General features: G+C 36.7%; 1 protein-coding gene across 1 annotated transcript in view; it reads right to left on the bottom strand.

Annotated features, from left to right (window-relative positions):
• LOC117786977 overlaps positions 1 to 24,245 on the bottom strand; it is a 40,293-nt gene that overhangs the window by 14,895 nt on the left and 1,153 nt on the right. Inside the window, 8 exon segments of the mRNA XM_034625411.1 lie at positions 1,900 to 1,929; positions 2,010 to 2,120; positions 2,191 to 2,362; positions 2,426 to 2,746; positions 2,809 to 3,095; positions 4,829 to 4,959; positions 6,602 to 6,734; positions 6,811 to 7,699. Coding sequence (XP_034481302.1) covers positions 1,900 to 1,929; positions 2,010 to 2,120; positions 2,191 to 2,362; positions 2,426 to 2,746; positions 2,809 to 3,095; positions 4,829 to 4,959; positions 6,602 to 6,734; positions 6,811 to 7,683 — 2,058 coding nt within the window. The 5' untranslated portion in view covers positions 7,684 to 7,699.

Raw genomic sequence — 24,245 nt, forward strand, 5'->3', positions numbered from 1 at the left:
ATTAATGTGGTGCCACACGACGCTACACGCTCACGAATCACGCATGTTGCATGTTGCATGTTGTTCGTTGCAAGTTCCTGACCTGTTGCTGATTGTCTTTGGCTTGTTTGTATTTGAATTGATTTGGTCCCAACTGCTGGTGATGATGACGCACATTTCCAACGACGCCACCAGGACCTCCCAAATGACGAAATGAGGAATGTAGTGGTGGATAATGTTGTTGTTGTTGTTGTTGTTGTGGTGGTGGCGGTGGTGGTGATTGGTTGGATTGGTTGCTAGCTGCATGTGATGTTGCTGGCTGATGATAATGCTGTGATGCTGGCTGTGAACGATGCAATATTGGTCCTGCCGACATGGGCCGATAAGGCAACTGTAGAGCGGGTCTATTCAACGGAATTGTTAACGGATAACAAAAACACAGATACAGATACAAATACAGATACAGATACGCAAAGGTCAGTTCTTGATTGTTGTGGGTCTATTTGATAAGGTGCTCAGTGTTTAGCTACCGTTTATGAATATCCGTTACTGTCATGCCCAGCCCTGAGTCCGACGAGGGACTGCGTCCGGTGGCGGCGCTTACTTCCATATCGTCAGCTGTTACCTGTTGGGAATGGAATGGAACGAACGTTTTGTTGCATACGATTCAGAGACACACACACACACAGAGAGAGAGAGAGAGAGCGATAGAGCGATAGAAAGAGAGAGTGACAGTGAGTGAGAGTGAGAGTGACAGTGACAGTGAGTGAAATAGCGAATATGAAATAGGGGCTACAATTCTTGGCCTGAATAGAGAGTTATAGAGCCATCTACTGACAGAGGTATAGAGACAGAGAGAGGAAGATTCGTAGATCGAGATGGGAATTAAGTGTTATTCTTCGTGGTGATCAAGTGCAGTTGTTCATTTTGTATACGAGTCATGTGCTCAGTTATTTAGAAAGCCAAGGTTTGGGTGAGTTATCGGTGACTGCTGTTGAATGATTACGATTATATGTTTTAAGTGCGTTTTTTAAATATACTTATAACTGTTTATACACTTTTGAATTTGATATTTTACAATTGATTTTCTTACAATTCTATGCCTAACCCAATTTGAAAGATTTGAAACGCCTTTTTAAAAGCGCTCTGTGGTATCAGTTATCGAAGTAATTATCGATTATTCAAGCTGTACACAGTAATTGCTTCCTTTGAAGCAACTGTACTAGCTATTTGTAATGCCTAGAAGAAAAAAGAATTAATGCAACTACAAAAACTGCATTGTTTTGATGTGATTGTTTTTTCTTGACTTTAACAAAAGAAAATATTGACATTCGTGTTTGTTTACCATCGCATTTTGTTTGCTTTGTCAAAGCGCAACGCAAACAAAATCTAAGGCCAAATCGAATCAAAGAAAGCCAGTCTCAAAAAGCATCACAAATTGAAGAACATGCGGCAAACAAGAAAGTAAAAAGCATACACTATGGATAAACAAATCAAATAAATTAGAGTAAGTAGTATTATTCGATTTTGTTACTCGTACAACAATTAAACTACAAGTTTTTGCTTTATCTGACAAGTGTTTTGTATTTGCAGTGTAATAAATAAGTATATTCTTCATATATATGTGTATGTATCAGTAGTTTGTCTATTAAAATTATTAAAACTAAACTAAAAATTACAACAACAGTGACAACATTTAACGCCAACAACAATATCTAAACAAAATTGATTATTATAAACACGTTTAGAGGGACAAAGACACTTGGATACGAGTATAGAGTTTAAATTTAAGTTTAGGCGAGAATTTAAGTAATTTCATATTCTTTGTAGTAGTTTAACATGCTCAGCGAGGAATGTTTGGTAGAGCTAGGTAGTATATATTGTGTCTGTGTCGTAGAATAAATCTTCTAAAAATCTTACCGGCAAATCACGTGAGGGGTCTCCTTTACGCTGCAAAGAAACGTAAGTAGAATTTATTAATCAATTGTAAAATGAAAATGCACTTAATAATTGAGGTTAGTTGAACTTACCCTATGCCTATCTACGCTATATGGATCGCGTTCTCTGCGATACACAAGCTCATCGTACCGTGTACGATCCTCCGGAAAGACGAGCTCACGAATTTCCGTCACTAGCGTATGCTAAATTCCAAAAGAATATCAATCAGTTAATACCAATGATTAAGTGTCGATTAACTTGGATATCGTTTACCTTTTCGTACGTATCTAACATCTCTAATAAGACGGCAACAAAGGCATCTATGGTCATTGCTTTCGCACTATATTCCGCAATATAATACGAAAGACTTGCAAAATGATGACGTGGCAGCAACGAGCGTGCCTTCTCCTCCACCATGGTCGCAATTTGACCTTTTCGGCGTGCTCTGAAACCGATATCCGATAATCGATAAGCGATTACTGGTAAGTTTAGTTGTGTTCGCACTCACCTCGTGCCCGTTGGACTGTACGCATCCCAGGGTTCCATTTCGATGGATGTGCAGGAATGCGGCACCTTGCCCACGTCACGTATCACCAGCGACATCCGCTTGTGATACTTCAGCTGACCAACGGCCTCGTCGTGCGTCACATCGAGAAACGACTGGCCATTGACCTCCAGGATTTCGTCGCCAATCATGAGACCAGCACGATCGGCGACGCTGTCCTTGTCAACACCCGTCACAAAGATGCCCAGACCGTACTCCACGCCTCCGCGTATCATCAAGCCCAGCGATTGACCGGGCTCAATGAGCAGCTCCACGCGGCGAATTCTAAGCAGACAAAAAATGATTCAATATAGATGGGTACTCATGGGTGCTCATGGGGGACTTACCGATCCCTACGCTCGTTCCGTCTGCCACCGTACTCCATGGGCGGCGAGGCCGGACGGCCGTGGCGATCCATCCAGGAGCAAGTCTGGCGAAAGGGCAGACCCGCTCCACCGCCGGCCCCCGCCGCCTGACCCGCCGCAGTCTGTGGTAGAAGAGGTGCCATCGACGCATACATTGGATCCCGGGAAGGCGGACCAAATCCGTGGAGCGGCGCCGTCGAGTTCAGCATAGGTGGCGCTCGCACCGTCATACTGATTTGACGTGACGATTTCAATATCTGCACACATCTCTGCGTTAAGAAAAAATGTGGCAATAGAAGAGACACAAAAGAGAGACGGAAGATGCAAGCAAAACTAACGAGCGATAGAAAGATAGAAAGGAGCAAAGAGAGAAAAAATTGTCGAACCAAAACTAAAACGGGTGGCAAAAAGTTTTAAATCAAAAAACAAAAATTTTCAATCAACTCAAATAATAATAAATGAATATCAAAATGAAAATCAAACTCAAACTGGGCGTGTGGATTTATCTGCTCTCTACGATTATTATGTGCTCTGCTGTGGATTGTCTTAAAATGTTGATTTTGTTAAGTGCTAGGATTTAGTATCTCACATTTTGTTGTCATTATTTTAATTGTTTCGGCCAAAAGACTCGGGACTCATATGAGTTTAACTTGTGCAAATTGTTTGGGACGTGTGCAAGTGTCGGTTGTCTCTACTAAATTGTGTCCTGTGCATGTGTCCTGACCTCAATCACCCCCCCATTCCCTACCCCACCGTCTGTTGACCACAGCAAGTTTTGTATCCTTTTGTGGTTAGCAAATTTGTACAAATTTGCAGCTCCAAGTGATATTTGCGTTTGGCAGAAGATTTTGCAAATGCTTTGACACTTTCCTAAATATTTTCCCATGGATTAGGCACTTTTAATTTGAGGACTTAGGATATCAACAGCTTTCATTCATCGTAACTAATATTCATATTTATCAACAAATTTATTCAAATTAGCTTTCAATCATGTTGTGCTTGTCGTGTTTTGAAGGATTATTAACGTATACAAATTAGATAAATAAAAAGATACTTAAAGAAAAATGTATTTTAAGAATTAAATTGGACAAAAAAGTGAATTCAATGCGACTAATCTATTGCCAATTTTTTCTCAGTGTATATTTGTATTAGTGTGTTTTAAACGTAAGTATTTTCTTTATCGTTTAGTATTATTTATACAAAATGTTTCATGTTTTATATTACGAAAAGTGCACTGTATATAATAAAAAGAACTACAGAAATTCGTTCAGAGCATACCTTAAGCGAGCGACAGAGAGCGAGATAGAAATGTCTATAAAATGGTAATTTCCCAAATATTGACAAGCAAATTGTGTCAAAAATGGAAAACTTTGCAAGGCGGCGTGAGAAATGGCACAACATGTGCTACGAGTATAGTCTCCCAATTCTATTCCTCCTAGTCTCTAGTCCTAGTCAAATGTCCTTTCAAATAACCACGCACACACTTACCATCTACTGGTAGAATATGAAGAATTATATTGACTATCATAACGTGTCACATAAAATATTCCACAATAAATTGTCTTTCGTTGTCAGACGGCAGCTGTCTAACTTGGCTGTCTGTGTCGTTGTTGTTGGGGTTATAAGTGGTGCTGATGGTGGTTGGGTTGGGGTTGAGACGATTTAGGTACTTTGCCAAGTAGCGCACATAAAAAGCGATGGCCTACTACTGCTCAAATGCAGCGCCTCTTATCGCAACTATTAACAGGCAAGCAAGCAGTCCATCGAACAAAATCACATTAAAAATCAATAAACTGTACAATTAAATTATCTTTTCGAGAAGAATGCCTCTATAGGCTGAGACCATGTGACTTTTACATAGTGCACTCTCTAGTTCGCTCTCTCTTTGCTCTTTTATAATATGCTCTAATCGATTTTCGCTATATAACAACATTAGCTACTGAAAGATATCAAAAGATTGTATCGTATATAATATAATAAGAAGCAAATGCAGGTTGCTCACCTTAAGCGCCTCCTCGTGATTGATTGAAGTGAATGGCGTGCCGTTCACCTCTAGGATTGTATCACCGGGTCGCAGGCCGGCGCGTTCCGCCACCGAATTCTCCTCGATGCGTGAGATGTAAACACCTAAGCCTGCCGATAAAATATTGTATAAAACAAGGACCAGCACATGGATGAGAAAAGCAAACAAAATCAATTAGCAAGCGATGCGACTTAAACATTTAATAAAAGACACGCCACGCCCTCGTCAACGACCTCGCCCTACACCGCCCTTTTCTTGTAAGTCTCTTTTATTTTTATTTTTTTTTTTTTTTGGTTTTTGTAAACCTCTTTTATTAAGCCCCTACAGAGGTGAGAGTGTGGCAACCATTTTATTTTTAATTTATAAAACACGTGTGCCTGAACTGAAACAGAAAACAAACCGACAGAGTAAGAGATAGGGACAGAAAGAGAGAGAGTGTGTCTATGGATACGATAAATTGTTAGATGGAAAGGGCTTGGTGACTTAAATAGATTCTTTTTTTTTATCGATTTTAAAGCCGTTTCACGTTGAAAACTAAAAATAAAATGTCCGACATGGGGTAGGGGGGCGACAGGTGGCAGAGTCATGGGCACCGAGAGGCAGCCAGGTGCAAAATGTGCTACGAAATGTCAAAGCTGCTGGCGATTTGTAAAGCAGAATAACGAATGTGTAGAAAAATCGACAGACAATAAAATCAAATTGAAAATTAAATTGCATGAAAATGCCGAATGTCGACCATCATTGAGGCTCCACACATCACGTGAGAAGGAAACAAGCAATTGAACATTGACTCGAATCAACAGCACAAGTCGAAGCATTCAATAGGGATATAAATTTGGGTGGATACATCGATGTCTATGTAACTCGGTGTTTTCCAACTCGACATTGGTCGCGTTCACCAGGCACGTTTGCTTCCTGTTAATTTTTGTGATACCTGTGATACTTGTGGTGAACGGGACTGATACTGATATTATTATCTATTATCCCACTGAATCGCAGCAAGATCGGACAAGTAGAACGGCAGTAATGGCGAGATTATGTTTTCAAAGCAATACAAGTAATTTTAAAGTACTTTTATATCTATTCAAATAGGTAACGGCTATCCTATGGTCGGGATCTCGACTATATCCTTTCGGACTAGTTTATTAGACTAGTGTTCAAATATATCGGATTTTCATTAAAAAGAAGAAAAGTTCATTATAAATTTGTTTGCCAGTCTTTATCAAACAAATTATTCTCATTTTCTAAGAAAAACTTTGTTATTGACCTATATATTACAATTTTAAAACTAATATTTGATTTCTTGAGATACGAGTATCTTAAATGGTTTATTTTGTATTTTTGTATACGTGCTGATCAATTAATTTAAATACAGAACAGTACAAATATTTTTTGAATTTTTCCTGCATTTAAGAAAACAATCTTTAAAACGGTTGATTAATAGTCATTAATTAGCTATCATTAAAACCCGTAGTGACATTCTCGAGAAACAGTTAAAAACATTATTACATTTTTTTTTTATCTTACCAAAGTAAATATTTGCTAGCTGTTTTGATCTATGTGTGCCAAATAAAGTGGGTTTTTTGTAAAAGTAATAAAATGTCTATTGCCTAATGTAGTTATAATGTTTTGGCGACTTATTTAATATTTTAAACACATTTCTAACCACGATTTGTTCAGTGGAGACAGTACAGCTTTACACACATATTCCAAACTCACTATTGTAGCCCACATCTAGGCGCACTTGGTTACCTGAGTCTTTGCCTCCTTTGACGCAGATGCCGAAGCCATGATCATATTGTTGATCACGTGACATCGAAACGGTGCGCGTCGTAAGTTCGTGTATGTTGGGCACACTTCGATCCCGATCGCGATCTCGATAGATCTGCAAAAATAAGATGCAATCGAATATATATCATTTGATTAATAAACATATACGAATATTTGATTAACCTGATTACCTGATGCGTCGTCGAGGGCGGACTGCTGGCCGGACTGCGTCGCCCTGTGCGATCCCGGTCCCGATCGCGATCCCGCGCGCCGCCGTTGCTGTAGTGATAGCTACTCGTAGGAACTGAAGACGACTGTGTTGCGCCGAACATGCGCAGCACCTGCTCCGGCGATATGGGTCGCTTTTTGTTGCCATTGCCCATCGCCGATGAGCCATGGCGTCCGCTGGCCGCCGTGGATGTGGGCAGCGTGCCCGCCGTGCCGGCGGCCATGTGACTAGATGGTGAGGAGCTGAGATACGCGGATCCGCGACCAGGCAACGATCCACCTTTCGTCGGCACACCCGCCGAATTGTAATAATAATGTGGAGAGTGTGGACGCTCAACGATTGTATACGATGTGCCCGGCGGCGAATAGTAGAGTCCCGAGCGTCCCCCGCTGGCTCGCAGCGAACTTGTACTGTTTCCCACACGGGATCCAATGCCGCCGGCGCTGCCGCCGTAATGACCTTGCCCTTGCCCTTGTCCCTGTCCGTGGCCGAGTCCGTGTCCGCTGCCAGGTGGCGGACTGATCATGCCAAAGGACAGGCCAATGTCCTCGGCCTCGTAACTGTTTGGGGCTGGCGCGCTGCTGCGTAAATGATGAGCGGAGAGGCCGGCTGAGCCGCCCGTGGGCACGCTCGATGATGACTGTGTGGCGCCAGGGACGCCAATGCCTCCGATACCGATACCGGTCGCATTTGCTGCTGCGTTTGCATGGTAACCATAGGCACGTGCACTCCAGCGTGAGGGTCCAAGATCGCATAATTCGGCATAGTCATTGCCAGCTGCGCTCATTGTCAGGGGGTCACCGTCGTATGGTATTCCACTGCCCCCAAGGCGCATTACACTGTTGGGGCTGCTGTTGACACAGAAAGCGGAATGAAAGGAAAGAGAGTGGAACAGTTAGTTAAACAAGTCTAAATAGACTAACCCTCAATCCCATCCTACATATTTCATCCCATCTCATACACAGCTTATTGTTTGCACTCGCTCATTGGAAACGCATTCGCTAAACCGCAGCTCAGACAGACGTTAGCTCTGGTTCCCATTACAAACAATGGCTTAATCTCCAGAGTCATATGTTTCCAAATTCACACACACACACCAACACACTCATGCATTTGGCCTATTTGTGGATTTGGTGCAAACCATCCTTTGTCTGGCAGCACCGCGTGTGCGATTTTTGTTTCGAAATCAATAAGAGAACTTACGCCCCCCTTGGCTTCATTATTCATGTACATATGCTATGCAATTTTGGTCCGAACAATACCCCAGTCCCTGCTTCGGCAGCGGAAAACATCACTCATAAATTCATAGACAAAATTGCCCTGCTCACACTTGGGCACTCACTTAGCCGGACTCGGCCTCGGACACCGTCCGGTATCGCCACCTAATATTGTTTGACAAGCGCCACGGGTAAATTACTGATTTATATAGAAAGTTTCAAAATAAACAAAACTTCAAATATAGGGCGATTTATCATGAGTTAAGAGATTTAAATTAGGTTCAGGGCAAAACTAATTTTTTTTTATTCAATTAAAAAATGTCCATACGAAATAACTTTTTTATTTTTGCTTTGTGCAACTTTTCACTATTATGGCCCGTTTACCAACACTTATTTGCTTAGTAAATCTATCCATTTAATGGCCTCTTTACCAAAAGTGGTTAAAAGTATTTTTATAACTAAAGTTTTGTTACAAACCAATCCCTCTTTTGCAACCTAAGTAATTCCCACAACAACAAAATGCTCCATTAGTCCGTTGTAAAAAACTTTTGACCACCATTGTACAGAATTGCTTACCAACCGTCTATCGATCGATGGTTTTGAAAAACTATCATCATTTATCGATTGCTCCTCACATGTAGTAAGTACCGTTTGTGTGATTATGGTACAATTGTACCTATTACGGTACATCTTCACACGTGGTACTCATATAACTATGAGCATAAAACAAGTCGATAAAACAGACCTCATCACTGCGGACGGCAGTTCGCGCTAGTGACGAAAACAGCACGAAGGGTGCGAAAGGCGACTAACTATATATACAGCTGATTTGGAAAATTTGCTATGACTTTCCGATCAGATCGAGTTATATACCGATCAAAAGGTTTAGTCCTAACTTACAAAATGGCATAATAAAACTTCTTATAACTCACCTGGGTCATGAGATACGGGGGTGTAAGTGGTAGGGGAAAAATTTAGATGATTGCAGCTAATGGGGCTGTTTGGCAAAATTTTTTATTTTTCAAAAATTATAATTAAAAATACGCCTCGATTGATACCTCGATCACACAAATCCGATAACTGGTTCAAAAGATAAATCAATTTGAAAATTGTAGTGAACCTCTCAAAATGAAATGAAAAGTCAGTTTGTTTGCCTGTTTGTCTGTTTGCATCAAAGCGCTAAATAAGCTTAGATGTAATGATGGGGATTTATTCCTTTTCGAAAATCTAGAAAAAAAAAACGAAAATTGTCATTCGGCACTGCGCAAAAAGTAATTTGTGTACACAGAAGCTCACCCTATTTGCGCACAGTGCAATGACAATTTTCGGTTTTTTTTATTTTTTTTATAAATTTATATTTTTATTTAAAGTTTTTGTTCTTAATATTCGTTATTTTATGAAAGTTAACCAAGGAACTTTATTCAAGGAACTTAATTTTTAATTTATTATTTGTGTGATTCGATCAAAAATGTGTAAGTGTAATTTCTTTGAAGGTGTCTAAAAATTGGACACTGGGCTCGAGGTTGTGCACTTTTGAGTGCACACTTTTTACTTTTTTTTTTTGATGTTTGACTTGAAAACGGCTAACGTCATTGCGTCGGTCATTTAAGCAACAAAATGGATAGCATTTTAGATATACAAATGGGTATGTTGACATGTACGTATCCACAAACACATATAGTATGTAAATAGCAAGCAATAGTGCTTAGGTCTAACAAGCAGCCAATAATGTCCTTTTTGATTTACAGATACACATTTGCATTTGTTTCTACTACAAATTGGCAAGTAAGCACTCAATACATACAAACATATGAATATACTTTTACATTTATTCGCACATCAATAAGAAGCATCTGGCTTCTATATTCGATATACATATGTACATATATACGTATGGACATGTATACACATAGATGGGAGTGTGCTTGACGTGCATTTGTATATTTAACAATAAATTGTGAGTATGTGTATTTTTTTGTGCTTGGCTTGGCTTTGTTGTAGAATAAACAGCATGCTCCAGCGTATTTACTCATGACCTTGCTTAGCAAAGCCAACAAAAATGCTCTCACACACATATACATATATACTCATACACACAAATATATATACACTCATACACACACACACACACACAACCACAGCCATCGCTTGCTGTGGCGTCGCCAGCCGTTTGGCGCTGTCACAAGGACATTTTTCATGTGCGCAATGTGACATTTTTGGAATTTGTTACTCTGGTTTGTGCCAGGCGATGGCGACGGCGACGGCGGTGCACAGTGTGGCAAAATGAGAGCTTTACAATAATAGTAATTAATGCAGCGCTAATCGATTGCAAATCGATAAATTATTATGCAAATCGTGTTGCGAAACGTGATAAACCTAATTCTCAGTTGACAGTGCATGACATTCTTTGTCTTAGCATATGTTTTGGCTCCACTGTGCATTGTTTTTTTTGTGTCTGGCTTCTAGCTTTGTTGTTGTTGTTGTCATCGTCAAAGGCCGCTTGGTTTTTGTTTGATTTGAAAAATAACTTTTATACCATACACATACACACACCACAACACATACAAGCGACACATTTATGCTGATTTCAATTTATACCCTTACAGAGATTATTACAAAAAAATCACGAAATTTGTAACGCTTTAAAGGACGCGAAACCATAGATCGGATATTTAATTTTTGGATGAATATCTTTAGTGACTTTGGAGATAATTTGATATGCAGTTTGTTTTAAATTTTATTTAATATTGAGAAACTCTGCAAGTGTATCAAATCTTTTTCCTTTTTATTTATATTTTTATTTTTAGTTGCTATTCGCCTGGCATTTGCATTTGGTGACTGTCGTGTGAATTTTGTTGGCTCGTTTTATCTGTGGCTGCTTTATTTATTATTCGTTTTATCGTTTTGTGTAGTGTCTCTGATGCTAAACTGCAATTCTCACTGTTGTTGTTTGCATTTCTGAAATAATTGCAAGCACAATTATGTCCGGGCATTTGTTGCCGCCTTGTCGTCGTTTTTTGTCGTTGTCGTCGCCCACATAAATATGCTATAAAATACTTTGTGCGTAAGTGGGTTGCGCTTTTATTTATAAATAATTGATGTTTAAAATGTGCTTGGCACTTAATGTGGACTCCTCTTAATAGTTGCTGAAGGCATATTAAAACATTAAGCAGTCAGCCAACTTTTTTGCCTTTTTGTGTTATTTTTTTTTGGCTTTTTTCATTTAACGCCCCTTTTTAACGGTTTGGGAGGCCGCGAGTGACATGCTGCATGTGTGTGTGAGTGAGTGTGTGTGTGAGTGTGTGTGTGTGTGCGAGTGTATGTGCGCATGGGGAACGCTGTACTCTGAGCATTCATCAACATTTTCAACATTATTTTGGCAGAGCTGAGCACAAACATTCTGGGAAGTAATTATGATAAATACAGGATGTCTATGTATGTGTGTGTGTGTCGGTGTGTTTGGTTTGCGGCATGTCGAACTTGCAACTGGGTTAATTGCGCGTAAAAAAAGGTAGCGCACAACAAACTCATACACACACAAGCACACACACGTGCGGTAGCAAATAAAAGTGTGTGCTCCATGTGTGTATGCACATTTCCGCTTGCTGTCAATAAATCTTAAAGATCTGAGATCTAAAAGATTTCCATAAGCCACAGGAGGTAAATTGTTGAGCTACGTGTAAAACGTGAAATCAGAGTTGCAAATGATGTTACACTGAGAGCGTATTTTAAAAAGAATTTCTTCAACAAATAAATATTTTTTGAAATTTCCTTTTTCCATTTTCAAGCAAGTTTTTGTGTTAAGTAATTCTTTAAAAGCAAAATAAAGTTTCTGGTCAACTTTAATATTAAAATGGATTTAACAAAAACTATTTAATAACAAAGTAATTTTTCTACACAACTTTAATATTAAAGAGGCTGACGATTATCAAGGGGATTTCATCTGTCAGCCCGTGTCCAGTGGGATAATTATGTCACATAACACACTCAACTGGGCAGAAGACCACCAACAGCAATAACAACAACATTGAATATATATAAAGGCAAGCCATAAACAAAAGAAAGCTTTATAAAGTACACACACCGACACAAGAACACTCCCAAATATGTAATGTTCACTTACATGTACATATTAATAAGCCTTGAGCATGTTAAAGCTCAATTACCTGCACAGAACTGCCCGTTGGCTATTTAAGCGAACCGAACTTTGAAATACGAGTACTATTTATATTTGGAGCATGTGAGTGTGCGAATCTGCTAATAATAAAACGAAATTCACTACAGCCATCAGATAATACTCAGAGGTGTGTTTTTTGCCAGTATGACAACCAAACTTAGCTAACAATGTTGAACAATTCAAGGAAATTAATGTTTGAACCTCTTGCGAGACGTGTTTTTTTATACCTATAAATATATGATAAAATAAAATCATATAATATATCAGAATTATATATTATATATTATAAAATATAAAAATTGGTTGGGTGGATAGACATCATTCGAAATAGTTTGCAAAGAGTTACCAACTGTACATGTATATCTACTACACTAAAAAAAAACATATAATATTTGGTAAGTCCGTACCATATTTTATACCTCTTTGTTCTTAAAATTTTAAGATTGCTGTTTACTAAAATTCTTAATTTAAGTGTGAGTCGATCTTAAATGTACAATTCTGTTCGACCATTTTTATGATACCTACATGATATAATAGTCTATTCAGTACATATATAAAAACTGTAAGTTTGGCTGAGACTCTTACAGAAATAACAGAATATTTTATACAAAGCTAGCTTAAATTTTTATTTTACAATAGATTGTTTCAATCACCAATTAAAAAGTAAAAACGTCACTAAACAGAGGGACAGGCTTACAGAGATAGTACATACATTAACAATACCTTCTATTCTATTCGATAGGATCTATTTTAATTGGGCACAGACCAAAATATATAAAAATATATTTTCCCCATATAATAGTAACTAATGACCGAATATTTGACATGATACATTTACTTAAAAAACAAAATACTGATATTCTAACTCCCATTTATCATCAAGGTAATAAGCAACTAAATCTTTGAGCAAATTCAACTGGTTAACTAAAAAAATATCACATAAAACATGCGCATATTAATGCGCAAATTAAAGATAAATTTTCCATCTTTAGTCGCTTTCTGTAATGGTAACTAATGTAATGGTAGTGAGTATTATACTCGAAGCTCCTTTTGGATATGCTGCATATTTATCTCTCTTCGCCTTTTGAAATTGTTTTTAGAAGTAAGAAGAAGAACAAAGTGTAAAAAAAAGTTCCGGGATTTTAAAAGTGGGTCGTCACGTAGATGGCAGCAGAAAAGACAAGAAAATCTGTTATAATAAGTTATGCGCAATGCATATGCATAAGTTAAGACAGAAAGGTATTTGAAAAGTGTATGTAGTATGTAAGAAAGAAGCCAGAGCAACAATAACGGCAGCTACAACAACAACAAGAGCAACAACAGCCACGAAACGTCGCTGACTTACATGTCAACTATTGATTTTTTAATTAAATATTAATGAAGCACAAAAAAGAAAAAACAGCAAAACGGAGAGCAGAAAAACACGCTCGAAAAGCGAAAAGCAAAAAAATAAAAGCGGGACAGTCACCAGTTCAACTGCCTGAAAATGGTGGAGACTCGCCCCTAAACTAGATGTGAAAAGGAGCTCCTGACGTGCCTGAACGCCTTAAGGTATGCCATGCTAAATAATGAAAGGGCTGCCACATGACACAAAGAAAGCGATGTTCCAAAAAAAAAAATAAAAATAATAAATACCAAAAATAGAAATACAAAATAAAAAGAGACTAAGAAAGCGAACAAATTACGAATTTTTAATCACACGTCGCGTTATATAAGCCAAAGACGTACTATGAAATGGGCTGTCCTACGAAAAATACGAGAAAATAAAAAAAATATGTGCCAAACCAAATCAAATAAAATAAATATGCAAAGCGGCATCTCTCGGAGTAGGTCGACGTCGCTGTCTATGCACAGACACGCAAACAAGCCAAGGAGGAAATGGGGAAATGTAAAAGGCAAATGAAACTACGTATAGTACATATCTGCTGCGACGTCAAGGATGGGGATAAGGATGAAAGCGTGTGCCAAGTCGTGCCAACAAGGAGCGGGGGTGGACTGACAGACAACCAGAAGACTGTCAGACAAACAGACAGACAGACGGCGAGATAGTTAGACAGAGAGACAGTCAGGCAGCACACACCACTTTGTCCAGTCACGAAAGTTAGTTTAACAACTATGAGTGCAGGTTAGCAAGGCACACTCGAAGCCCAGACTATAGACAACTATGGAGTGTGTACCATGTCTGAGAGTACAAGAACTCACGCAACTTATAGACACACTCAGACAAATAGATAAAACAGTCGCGTAGGCACAAACAGAACAGCAGAGCCATTACGACCAGTCACGAGGACGGCAACGACAACGACGACAACGACGACAACTAAATTCCTACTCTTTCCTTTGCCTTTCTTCTCGACATTTAAAATATGCGACGTGGCAGTTACTCTGCTCATTTTTCCATTTATTTCTTCTGGCGAATATCTTTCCAACAGCCCTGTTATCCAGAACATGTGCAATACTTTACGTGGCTCTGTCAAGCATCATGCACTGTCCTGTGTGCAAATTGCCAACTATAAACTAGAAAAGTGCTTGTTCAACAAAATAAAATTAAGTGATAACTCAAATTTAAAATCAATTGAAACAAAATTGCTATAAATAACATTTATTAATAAAACAATCCTGAAATGGCAAGTTATTGAAGGCTCTATTAAAAGTTCTTAATCAATTAAATTTTTCTTAAGATAAAATTTAGGAGGTAGAATATAAATATAGAACAAGAACAATATAGAACAAGAACAAAATAAATACCTTTTCAAATTGTTCTGATAACATTTAAGTTAAATTATTGACCAATTGTTCGTATGGCAGCTACATGTCGTATCGGTTCGATCCAAAAAATAAAAACAATCTTGATAGGCTTGGAATATAGAGGAGCCTACATATCAAGTTTGGTGTGTCTAGCTCTTATAATCTCTGAGATCTAGGTGTTCATTCACGGACAGCAGGTTTGACGGACATGGCTTTATTCACTCGGCTGTTGATGCTGATCAAGAATATATATACATAATGGGGTCTGCCTTCTGCTGTTAGCTCCATTAATTTTAAAGCAAACTTAATTGACCCGTGTATTTTTTTCAGTACTTGAAAAAGAGGCATTCAGAATTCCGAAATGGTCTTAATAGTTTCCAATGCTTTCGAGATTTAATGGGTAAGAATCAGGTCTGAGATCTTGAACAAGCATGACTTTATGAAATTCAAATATCTGTAACTTTTTACCTTAGTGAGAAATCGGTCTGAAATTTGAAATACATATTCTAAACACTTTAAAGGAAATTCAGACAACAACGAAAAAATGTGCGATTATATAAAAAAAAAATTTGATAAGATTGTATATATCTATTTTGTTTTTTTTTTTTTGTTTAAAAGTTATAAATTTCTTAGAAAAATTTAGCAAACTAAACTCTTTGGGTTTAATTCAACTCTGAAAAAATTTAAAACATACTACTTTAAGTACACACAAATCTTGAACTACACCCAAAATGTACTTGTTTTTAGTACAATACATTGTCATAATTAATTAACTTTAATCTTAAAACATACTCTAGTATGTTTACTTAAATAAGGCAAATTACCAAAATTAAATACCATTTAATAATGCTGTATTTTCATGGTTAGCGACCTTTCGGAATAGGTGCTTACAGCGCCGTTTCGAGGGGGGTGAGCAAGGGGGGCAACCGCCCCGGGCGCTAAGATATTAGGGGCGCCGATATTTCAAAAAGAGTTTGAACTTAGAAAAAATTTGTGGGGTTGAGCCTGAAATTAAATAAATCAGACAACGAAAAGTGCGAAAACAATTTTAATATGTGGCTGCAGATGATAGCAAAAACATACCAGAAACTGCTACATTTCGAATCATTTTTAGAATCAATCGATATCACCATTTAGCAACTAAAATTGAGATTTGAGCCACTTTTTATTGTTTCTGATGATTTGAATTTATAAACAGGTCTTTAACAGTAAATCCAAATTGGACAGTGAACTTGAAAAGCATACAATGAATTTTTGACAACGATTTTTTAACGATTCACATCACACCCTTTACATCACATTAGCATTAGCACACCGTTTATTTAGCAAACTTCAAATAAATTTGAACCACTAAAGATCATCAATTGGACAAGCAGTCTCCGTTTGGTATCAATCGAATATCTCCACATATGGGTAAAGTAATTTATTAGTTAGCTAACAATTAATACCTCAATTTGGGGGATCTTAAATTAATTTTAAAATTTTAAAAATAACAAACCATTATAAAATTTAAAAAAAATTCTTATTTTTAAAGTATGTATTCAGGATGCTATTGTTTAATTCAGACAATATGCGGTTAAAATGGCAACGACTCAGCATTTTAAAAGTCAAAGAAGTCTAAAATATTTGATTTAACTAAAAAAAACATGGGCTGACGTGGGCCTGGCCAAATTTTAAAATTAACTTCCGGTAGGTTAACATCATAAGAGTATTGTCACCCAATTTGGTTCCTCTAACTCTTATAGTCTCGGAGATAAAAGTGTTCAAACTGGTATACCATAATATGTCACGAATCTAATAGTACCCATTTTAATGTAAAAAGCTAATTATCATGCTATAAGTTTTTATTGTAGTAACATTTAATTAATTTTAATAAACATTTTTGACACTGGAGTTGTCAATTTCATATGTTTTTAAAGGAATTATCTTTGTTTTGTTTATTTGCTTAAAAAATGTGTTGCTAAAAAGAAATTGTAGGGGGTGGAGGGGGCGCCGACAAAATCTTTGCCCCGGGAGCAACTTTTCGTCGCAACGGCGCTGCCGATCGGTCCTATGGGAGCTATACACACTTGATCTGCCTGCAATATAGGTTTAGGATGTTTATAAACCGGATTGCGAACCGAACCTTAGTCTTGCTCTATGGTTAGAACCATCGAACCGAATATTTTCCAACATTTTGGTGATTTGCAGCCTTGCTGATCTCCATCTTAATATGAGAATTCACAAATCTTCTTGTATCGGAAAATGTTGATCTTTACTCGAATTCTATACAAAAATTAAAAATTTTTAACTGCGCACAATAAAAATAAATAATAGAACATAATGGGAGATGGGCTAGTCTTATATAAAGAAATTCAATAGCTGACCCATTCTTTATCCTTGACCAAGCTGCTGCCTTAGACCAGGCACAGGCTCTGGTCACCGCAAAATTTGTTCGATATCATTAAGTGGTTGGCTTTGGCTCGATGCCCGGAGGCCATCAGGACCAAACATAGCGTCAGGCTGTGTGTGGTTACATGGCTTACTCAGCCGGTCCATAACAATCAATCTTGTTTATATTAAAAGAGCTAGTGTACGGCGTTCTATTGAGCAGAAACTGTAGCTGACACGGACAGGACACAGGTGTCGCTTGGTAGGGGAAAAATCATTAATAGGTATTTACTGGGCACTGGTCGGGGCCATAAAAGTAATCCATTTTTATTTACGAACTCAACTCCCGAACACTTCACACGCCGAAGAGTCGCTTATTAAGTGCAAAACCTTGAGAGTTCCGCAAGAAAGTGCGGGTAAAAGAGAGAGAGCCAGAGAGAGAGCCAGAGAGAGAGAGAGAGAGGTCGGAATAACGAGGTAAAGAAAATGTTACAAGTTTTCCTCTTAATTCACTTAAGACTTTAGTTTTGGGCAAGGACTTCGAGAGGATGAGAGGAGAAACGAGGAGGCAATTGTGCCGAGCCTCGCAGCCTGCCGTCTTACAACATCATTTGTGTGCGTCCTTAAAGTATCTTGTAGTCGCATTAGAAAAGTTCTCTGCATCAGCCACACAGCCTTGGCGATGCCATTGAAACTGTAACACTGAATGCGAAATGGGAATGTGGAAATGCTTACAAACACACATACAAGAAAACCCGTATTGGATTGAAAAGTAACAGGAAAAGAGGAGTGGAAAATAATGTTCAGTAGTTTTCCATTCAATGCCGAGAGAGCTGAAAACGCATAGGCAAATAGAAATATTAATAAAAGTGGAATTGCGATTTGCCCTTCGACCCGCCAACTTTTCCAATTTGATTGCAAAACCCAGACAAAAAGGGACAAGTCAAAGAAGTAGATCTGGAATCTTCAATAGAGCTCGTAACATTTTGGCCCAGCCTTTAGCCAGCTATTCCTCTTACCCTTAATTTACACAACACAAACCCAGTTTTATTACATCTATCAATGACACTAATTGCGGGCTTATTACGAGTCCCGTTATTACGCTGGCTCAGTGAGCTTGAGCCACGCGAGTAAACGATTATTTGATTATGACATACTATACATACTTCTACTTACAAAGTACTTTGTTTATTATTTGATGTCAAATTAGATTATTGAATTATTTAAGTTGCTTTATTTTATTGATTTCGCATTTTCCACCCCGTTGAGTGGTTTATTGAGGCTTATTCCTATACCTACTTTTAGCCAACATAACAATTCCATTTTCCGACTTCGAGTTAAATTGTTTAGTTACTGACACAAGAAAAATTTTGGTGCTTAAAGATTCTGAACCTTTTTGAGGAAATGCCAAACGACGAACATTAATTTTTTAAGAGAATTTCATTCACTTAATTTAATATCGCTCGTCACAAAACTAGACTATTGCCTCGTAAAGAGGTTTTATCTTTTCGTAAGATATGCATCAGCAATTCTTTGAATTTCACTTGATTCTGACATTGTAACTTTGATAGAAGGCTATCATGCTTACTCCAATTTTTAAAAACAAAGCAAAAATAAACCAAACCAAAGGATCCCCTGTGCATAATATAGTGAACCGATAGATCGTAAAAAAAAAACATCTAGTATCGGTTTTTTTGGAAATCAAGTTGTCAATATTTCTATGTATTTTTACATCACAAGTCTTAATTTCACAAATAATCGAAATGAACGTTGATCACTCGTTGTCGGAATTAATCAACAATAAAATGGATATAAACATTTTGGATTTACCTTTTGATATTTTAATACTTATCTACGAAAAAATTGAAACACTGGATGATAAGATAAATTTTGCCCGAGCACATCCAAAATTGTGGAATGTATTTGCTTATTGCAATCGTAAAGAAGTTAAAATAAATATATTCTTTGAAAAAAAATGGAAATGTTGTGAATCATTGGGAATTTTATTTAGAATGGTGGGGTTCACGACTCACCCTAATTGACAACAGCGGAAAAATAAAAAAGAAAGTAAGTTAACTTGTCTCTTACATAATAAAGTGATAACTTAATTAATTGCAGGAAAGCAATGGAATAAATTATTTCAATTGAAGATATTTATAATTTATTCTCTTGAAGCCGATGATGTTAGAGAGCTCTCTACTTTACTTGGACATTAAGGTACATTAGATATCCGATACACTGATACAAAAACGTTAATTAATTTTTCATTTTTAATTCATTTTTCTAAACATTGGCCAAGTCTGGAAAGTTTGATGATTTACAACTACAACAATAGAGGTAGATCCATACTTCGATATTTTCCGAAATTGACATACTTTGTTTGCATGATATCTGTACAGCGAGCTTGACAGCCGATACAATGACCATCTACAATTTCTTTTTATACCAAATTTAGTTGTTACCGAAATAGATATCGCACGTTTACCTAAAGCTCTCAAGGACCTCGCCTTTTGGTCGTTTAAAAAAGTACACTTAATATACTTCCCAAAATGCAAGAAAGAGTAAAATTGAATCGTATAACCCAAATGGATATTTTGAAATTGGTGAAAGAATGTTCATCATTAAAAGGTCTTAGCTGTGATGGTTGTGAGATCGGTAAGGACTCTCTCCCTACACTTTTGGATATATTGGAAGCTAAAGGCTTTCAACGTGATCGACCATTTAATACGACCTAAATATTACATATTTTCAAAATAAAGCAAAATTAATGATCCAAGTAATTAAAGTATGTGATATATAAGATATATGTTTATTTAATTATTATTTTAATTTTAGCTTGCATCTTGATCACTTAAAACCTACTGATTATATTGGAAAATTAATTAAATAGTGCTCCCAAAATTGTATTAAAATATAAACTTAGACATATAAGGAAATTATTCCAGTGTCATCTCAAAGTCTACAAATTATGATTATACTAGGCAACAGCCAATTCTGAATTTAACCAAACCGACTTTTTTGAATAAATATGGGGCCCCAAACGACGCAACACATTTTTGTTTTTTTTTTTCTATTGCAGAGTTTTTTTTTTAGAATTTGAAATTTAAATTTGGCTTATTTTCGAGCCGTTTTTTAGAGGTACGCCCACTTTTGTCATCAATTCATCCATACACAATCTAAGATTTAAGCCAGTAGTTGTTGATTTCGAAAAAATGTCTGTACTTCGGTTTTAATTTTTGCAAAAGTGCATTAATTGAGCGTTCTTTAAGGTATGATTCATTAAAATCTATGGAGAAACGGCGATATAATATAATTTTATATCTATGCATGTTTTTCTTGATTTTTATGACTTCCTTGTAGAGCGGCATGACCTTTAGTATGAACATTTTTTGTGTTTTGTAAGATATCCTAGCCAAGTTCACAGGAAATTTATTTGCTGTTGTCTTACACATTTTGACCACATTAGGCTAAAATCAGATAGCTATATCATATAGCTGCCATAGGAACGATCGGTCAAAAATCCATCTTTAGTATGAAAAGTTGTGTTATTTCTTGAGATATATCAACCAATCGCACCAATGGTAATGTGTTATATATCCCTACCAAATTTGGTTCAAGTCGGATCAGTATTCAATATAGCTGCAATGAAGATCGGTCGAAAATCCACCTTAAGTATGAAAAACTTTTATATTTTCTAAGATATTTTAACCAAACTCAGAAATTGTGTTATTAATGTCCTTTACATTTCCACCAATTTCGGTTCGAATCTGTTTACTATATCAAATAGCTGTCATAGGACCGATCGGTACAAAATCAAGTTTAAGTATAAAAACTTTTTTATTTTTGGAGATAGCTCAATGAAACTCATGAATTGGATATTTTTATTTTCCCTTTACATCCTTACCAAATTTTGTTGAAATCGCAGCACTATATCATATAGCTGCCATAGGAACGATCGATACGAACGGTCGATAAGCAACATTTAATACGAAAAACTTTTTTATTTTTTAAGTTATCTGTACCAAACTTACATATTAAGAACCTGTTCAAATTTGGTTGGAATCGGACCACTATAACATATAGCTGCCATGGGACCGAACAGTCGAAAATCAATCTTTGCGAAAAACTTGTTTTATTGTTTATGTGCTAATTACTTAGCCGTCTTTCCATAGATTTGAACGGTAGACATACTTAAAGATGGGTAATAAATATAGCTATATATATAGAAACAAATTTAATAGTTCAAATGACCATCTTTAATGCATATTCTGTCAGTTTAGTTAAAATACTCAAAAAAAAAAAAGTTTTTCATACTAAAACTTGATTTTCGACCGATCGCTCCCGTGGCAACTATATGATTTAGTTTACCGATTTGAACCAACTTTGGTCATAATATGTAAGACAACAACAAATTCAAATTCTGTGGGCTTGGTAAGGATATCTCAAAAAACACAAACAATTTTCTCTCTAAAGGTCATGCCGCTCTACAAAGAAGTCATTAAAGTCAAGATAAACATGCATAGATATAAAATTTTATAATATCGCTGTTTGTCCATAGATTTAAATGAATCATATCTTAAACGACACTAAATTAATGCAGCCTTGCAAAAAAAAAATTAAAACCGAAGTTCAGAAATTTTTTGAGTTTTCCTTGAATTTTAAAGTAAAAAAAGCAAAAAATTAAAACTTAAAAATAAACAACATTTTCTTAAATCAAAAATTATTAGCTCTCAAACTACTGGCTTAAATCTTAGACTGTGTATGGATGAATTACGGATATTTTTAATATATTGGTATATTCAAAAACCAAAAAAGTTTTTCATACTAAAGGTTATTTTGCATCCGATTGTTCCTATGTCAGCTAAATGATATAGTAACCCGATGTTGACCAAACTTGGTCAGGGTGTAACAGGCAGTCCCAAATGTATATTCTGTGACTTTGATTGCTTAAAAACTAACAAAATTTTTCATACTAAGCAATTTTCTCAAAGCGTGAACTCTGACCCCGAATTTGACCCCCATGCAATTCAAACTTCGCAAAACGCCGTCTTATTTCACGATAAAATTGTCGCAGCTATATTGTGTGCAAATTTCAGCCTCCAAGGTCTTATGGTTCGGGCTGTGCAAAGATCAATGAGTGAGTGAGTGAGTCAGTCAGGACAAAGAATTTTATATATATAGATTTATGGTGTCTGCCACGACGCCTTCTGCCTCTTGCATACATTCTGCCAAACACATAATACCCTTTTAAGACCATTTTTAATAGGCACAGGCTATAAAATGTAAATATCATTGGCTATTGGGATCTTGTGGTTTTACACTATGAGCTGCTGCAACCCAAACAAGCATTATTGGTAGTCAATAAAAATCTGAAAACTCTCAAAAATATTGTTTTATTCCTCTGTATTCATCAGACATTGATCCATCGGCTTACTATTTATTGTTACCACTTGATTAAATGATTGGAACCAAGAGCGAGTATTAGATTAATTAGAAAAAATAGTGGCTTTGAATAATCTGAGAACCAAATTTGAGAGATTTAACAAAATTAAATTGCATTAAAATGTCTTTAAAATGGATTTAAGATACAAAAAATATGTTCGAAAAGATTAAAAGTCTGCCAATTAAGGAACACCAACATTTTTAACGGTTGTTTTCAAAAACATTTCTATTCAAAATTTCTTGAGATATCTGGAATACACCTGATTATACATATACATTTGCATATTGCGAGTTATCGATTCTCTCTTATTATAGCGAGGTTTAAGCAATATTCACTTGACTACAACATCCACAATCCTTTTCAATTGCAGCTTCATTGTTGCTACACGACGGCAATTAAAGCACGTCTTCACTTGCATAAATTGTGCACTAATTGGCGCTGGTGCTGCACCTCTCGACACCCCTCGACACACACCTCCCACAATTCTTCAACGCTCTCAAAACCTCAACGCAGTTGCAATTAAGAACTCGACCAGCAATTAAAGCGAGAGCGATGCAGCAACAACAACAACAACAGAAAAAATAAATTTATTAGGAGCATTGCGAGGAAAAAAAGGCAAGAGAAGATAATGAGAACGCATTATTCTATTTTTGGTTAACAGTTTTGGAAATGCCTCCAATACAAATACAAATCAATCATGACATACTCGTAAATACATAAGTGTTTCCGCAACTCGAATTAAATTTTAATTTTCAATTAATAGCAGACAGCGAATGAAAATTGAGGCAAATGACAGCAACTGGATGTGCGATTTATATTTTGAAATTGAAATCTACAAAAGCCAACATACACACACACACAGACACCCACAGACAGAGACTGGTAAATTTATTGGAGAGTGGAAATGCAAATCACTCATACGCCTGGTGCGCCTAGTAATGTCCTGTCAGCTGCTCGACTCTATTCTATTCGGTTCACGTTTGACGTTTAATTAGGCGCAATTTTTAATTAAATGCCATGGCGCCAAACAACTTTTTGGCCAGAATTCCGACCAAAAACTCATTAAATAACTATTACTTATGCGTCGATGTCAGCGAGCAACGGTTACGTTATTAATTTCCTCCCATCCCCAAACAATGTTGACACCGTTACATAAATAACAGTCAAGGTAGGCCCGAATGATAAAAAGCTTAATAGCGAAAACACATGAGTAACCTATATACAAACCTCGGTAGATCAATGAAAGCGCAATTGATTGTCCAAAAAGATAGACAGCATCTATTTAGTAGAGCTTTAAACATGTCTTTTCAGAATTAATAATTCCAGAGAATTAGGAAATTAGAGCTTCTATTCATAAGGCCGGTTATTCAATGTCTGCTTAAATTATTTCATAGAGGTATTTTCAAATTTTACATTAATTTTTATACGTTTTACGTCAAAAT

Source organism: Drosophila innubila (genome assembly GCF_004354385.1).
Source record: "Drosophila innubila isolate TH190305 chromosome 3L unlocalized genomic scaffold, UK_Dinn_1.0 0_D_3L, whole genome shotgun sequence".
In the NCBI taxonomy this organism is placed as follows: Eukaryota; Metazoa; Arthropoda; class Insecta; order Diptera; family Drosophilidae; genus Drosophila; species Drosophila innubila.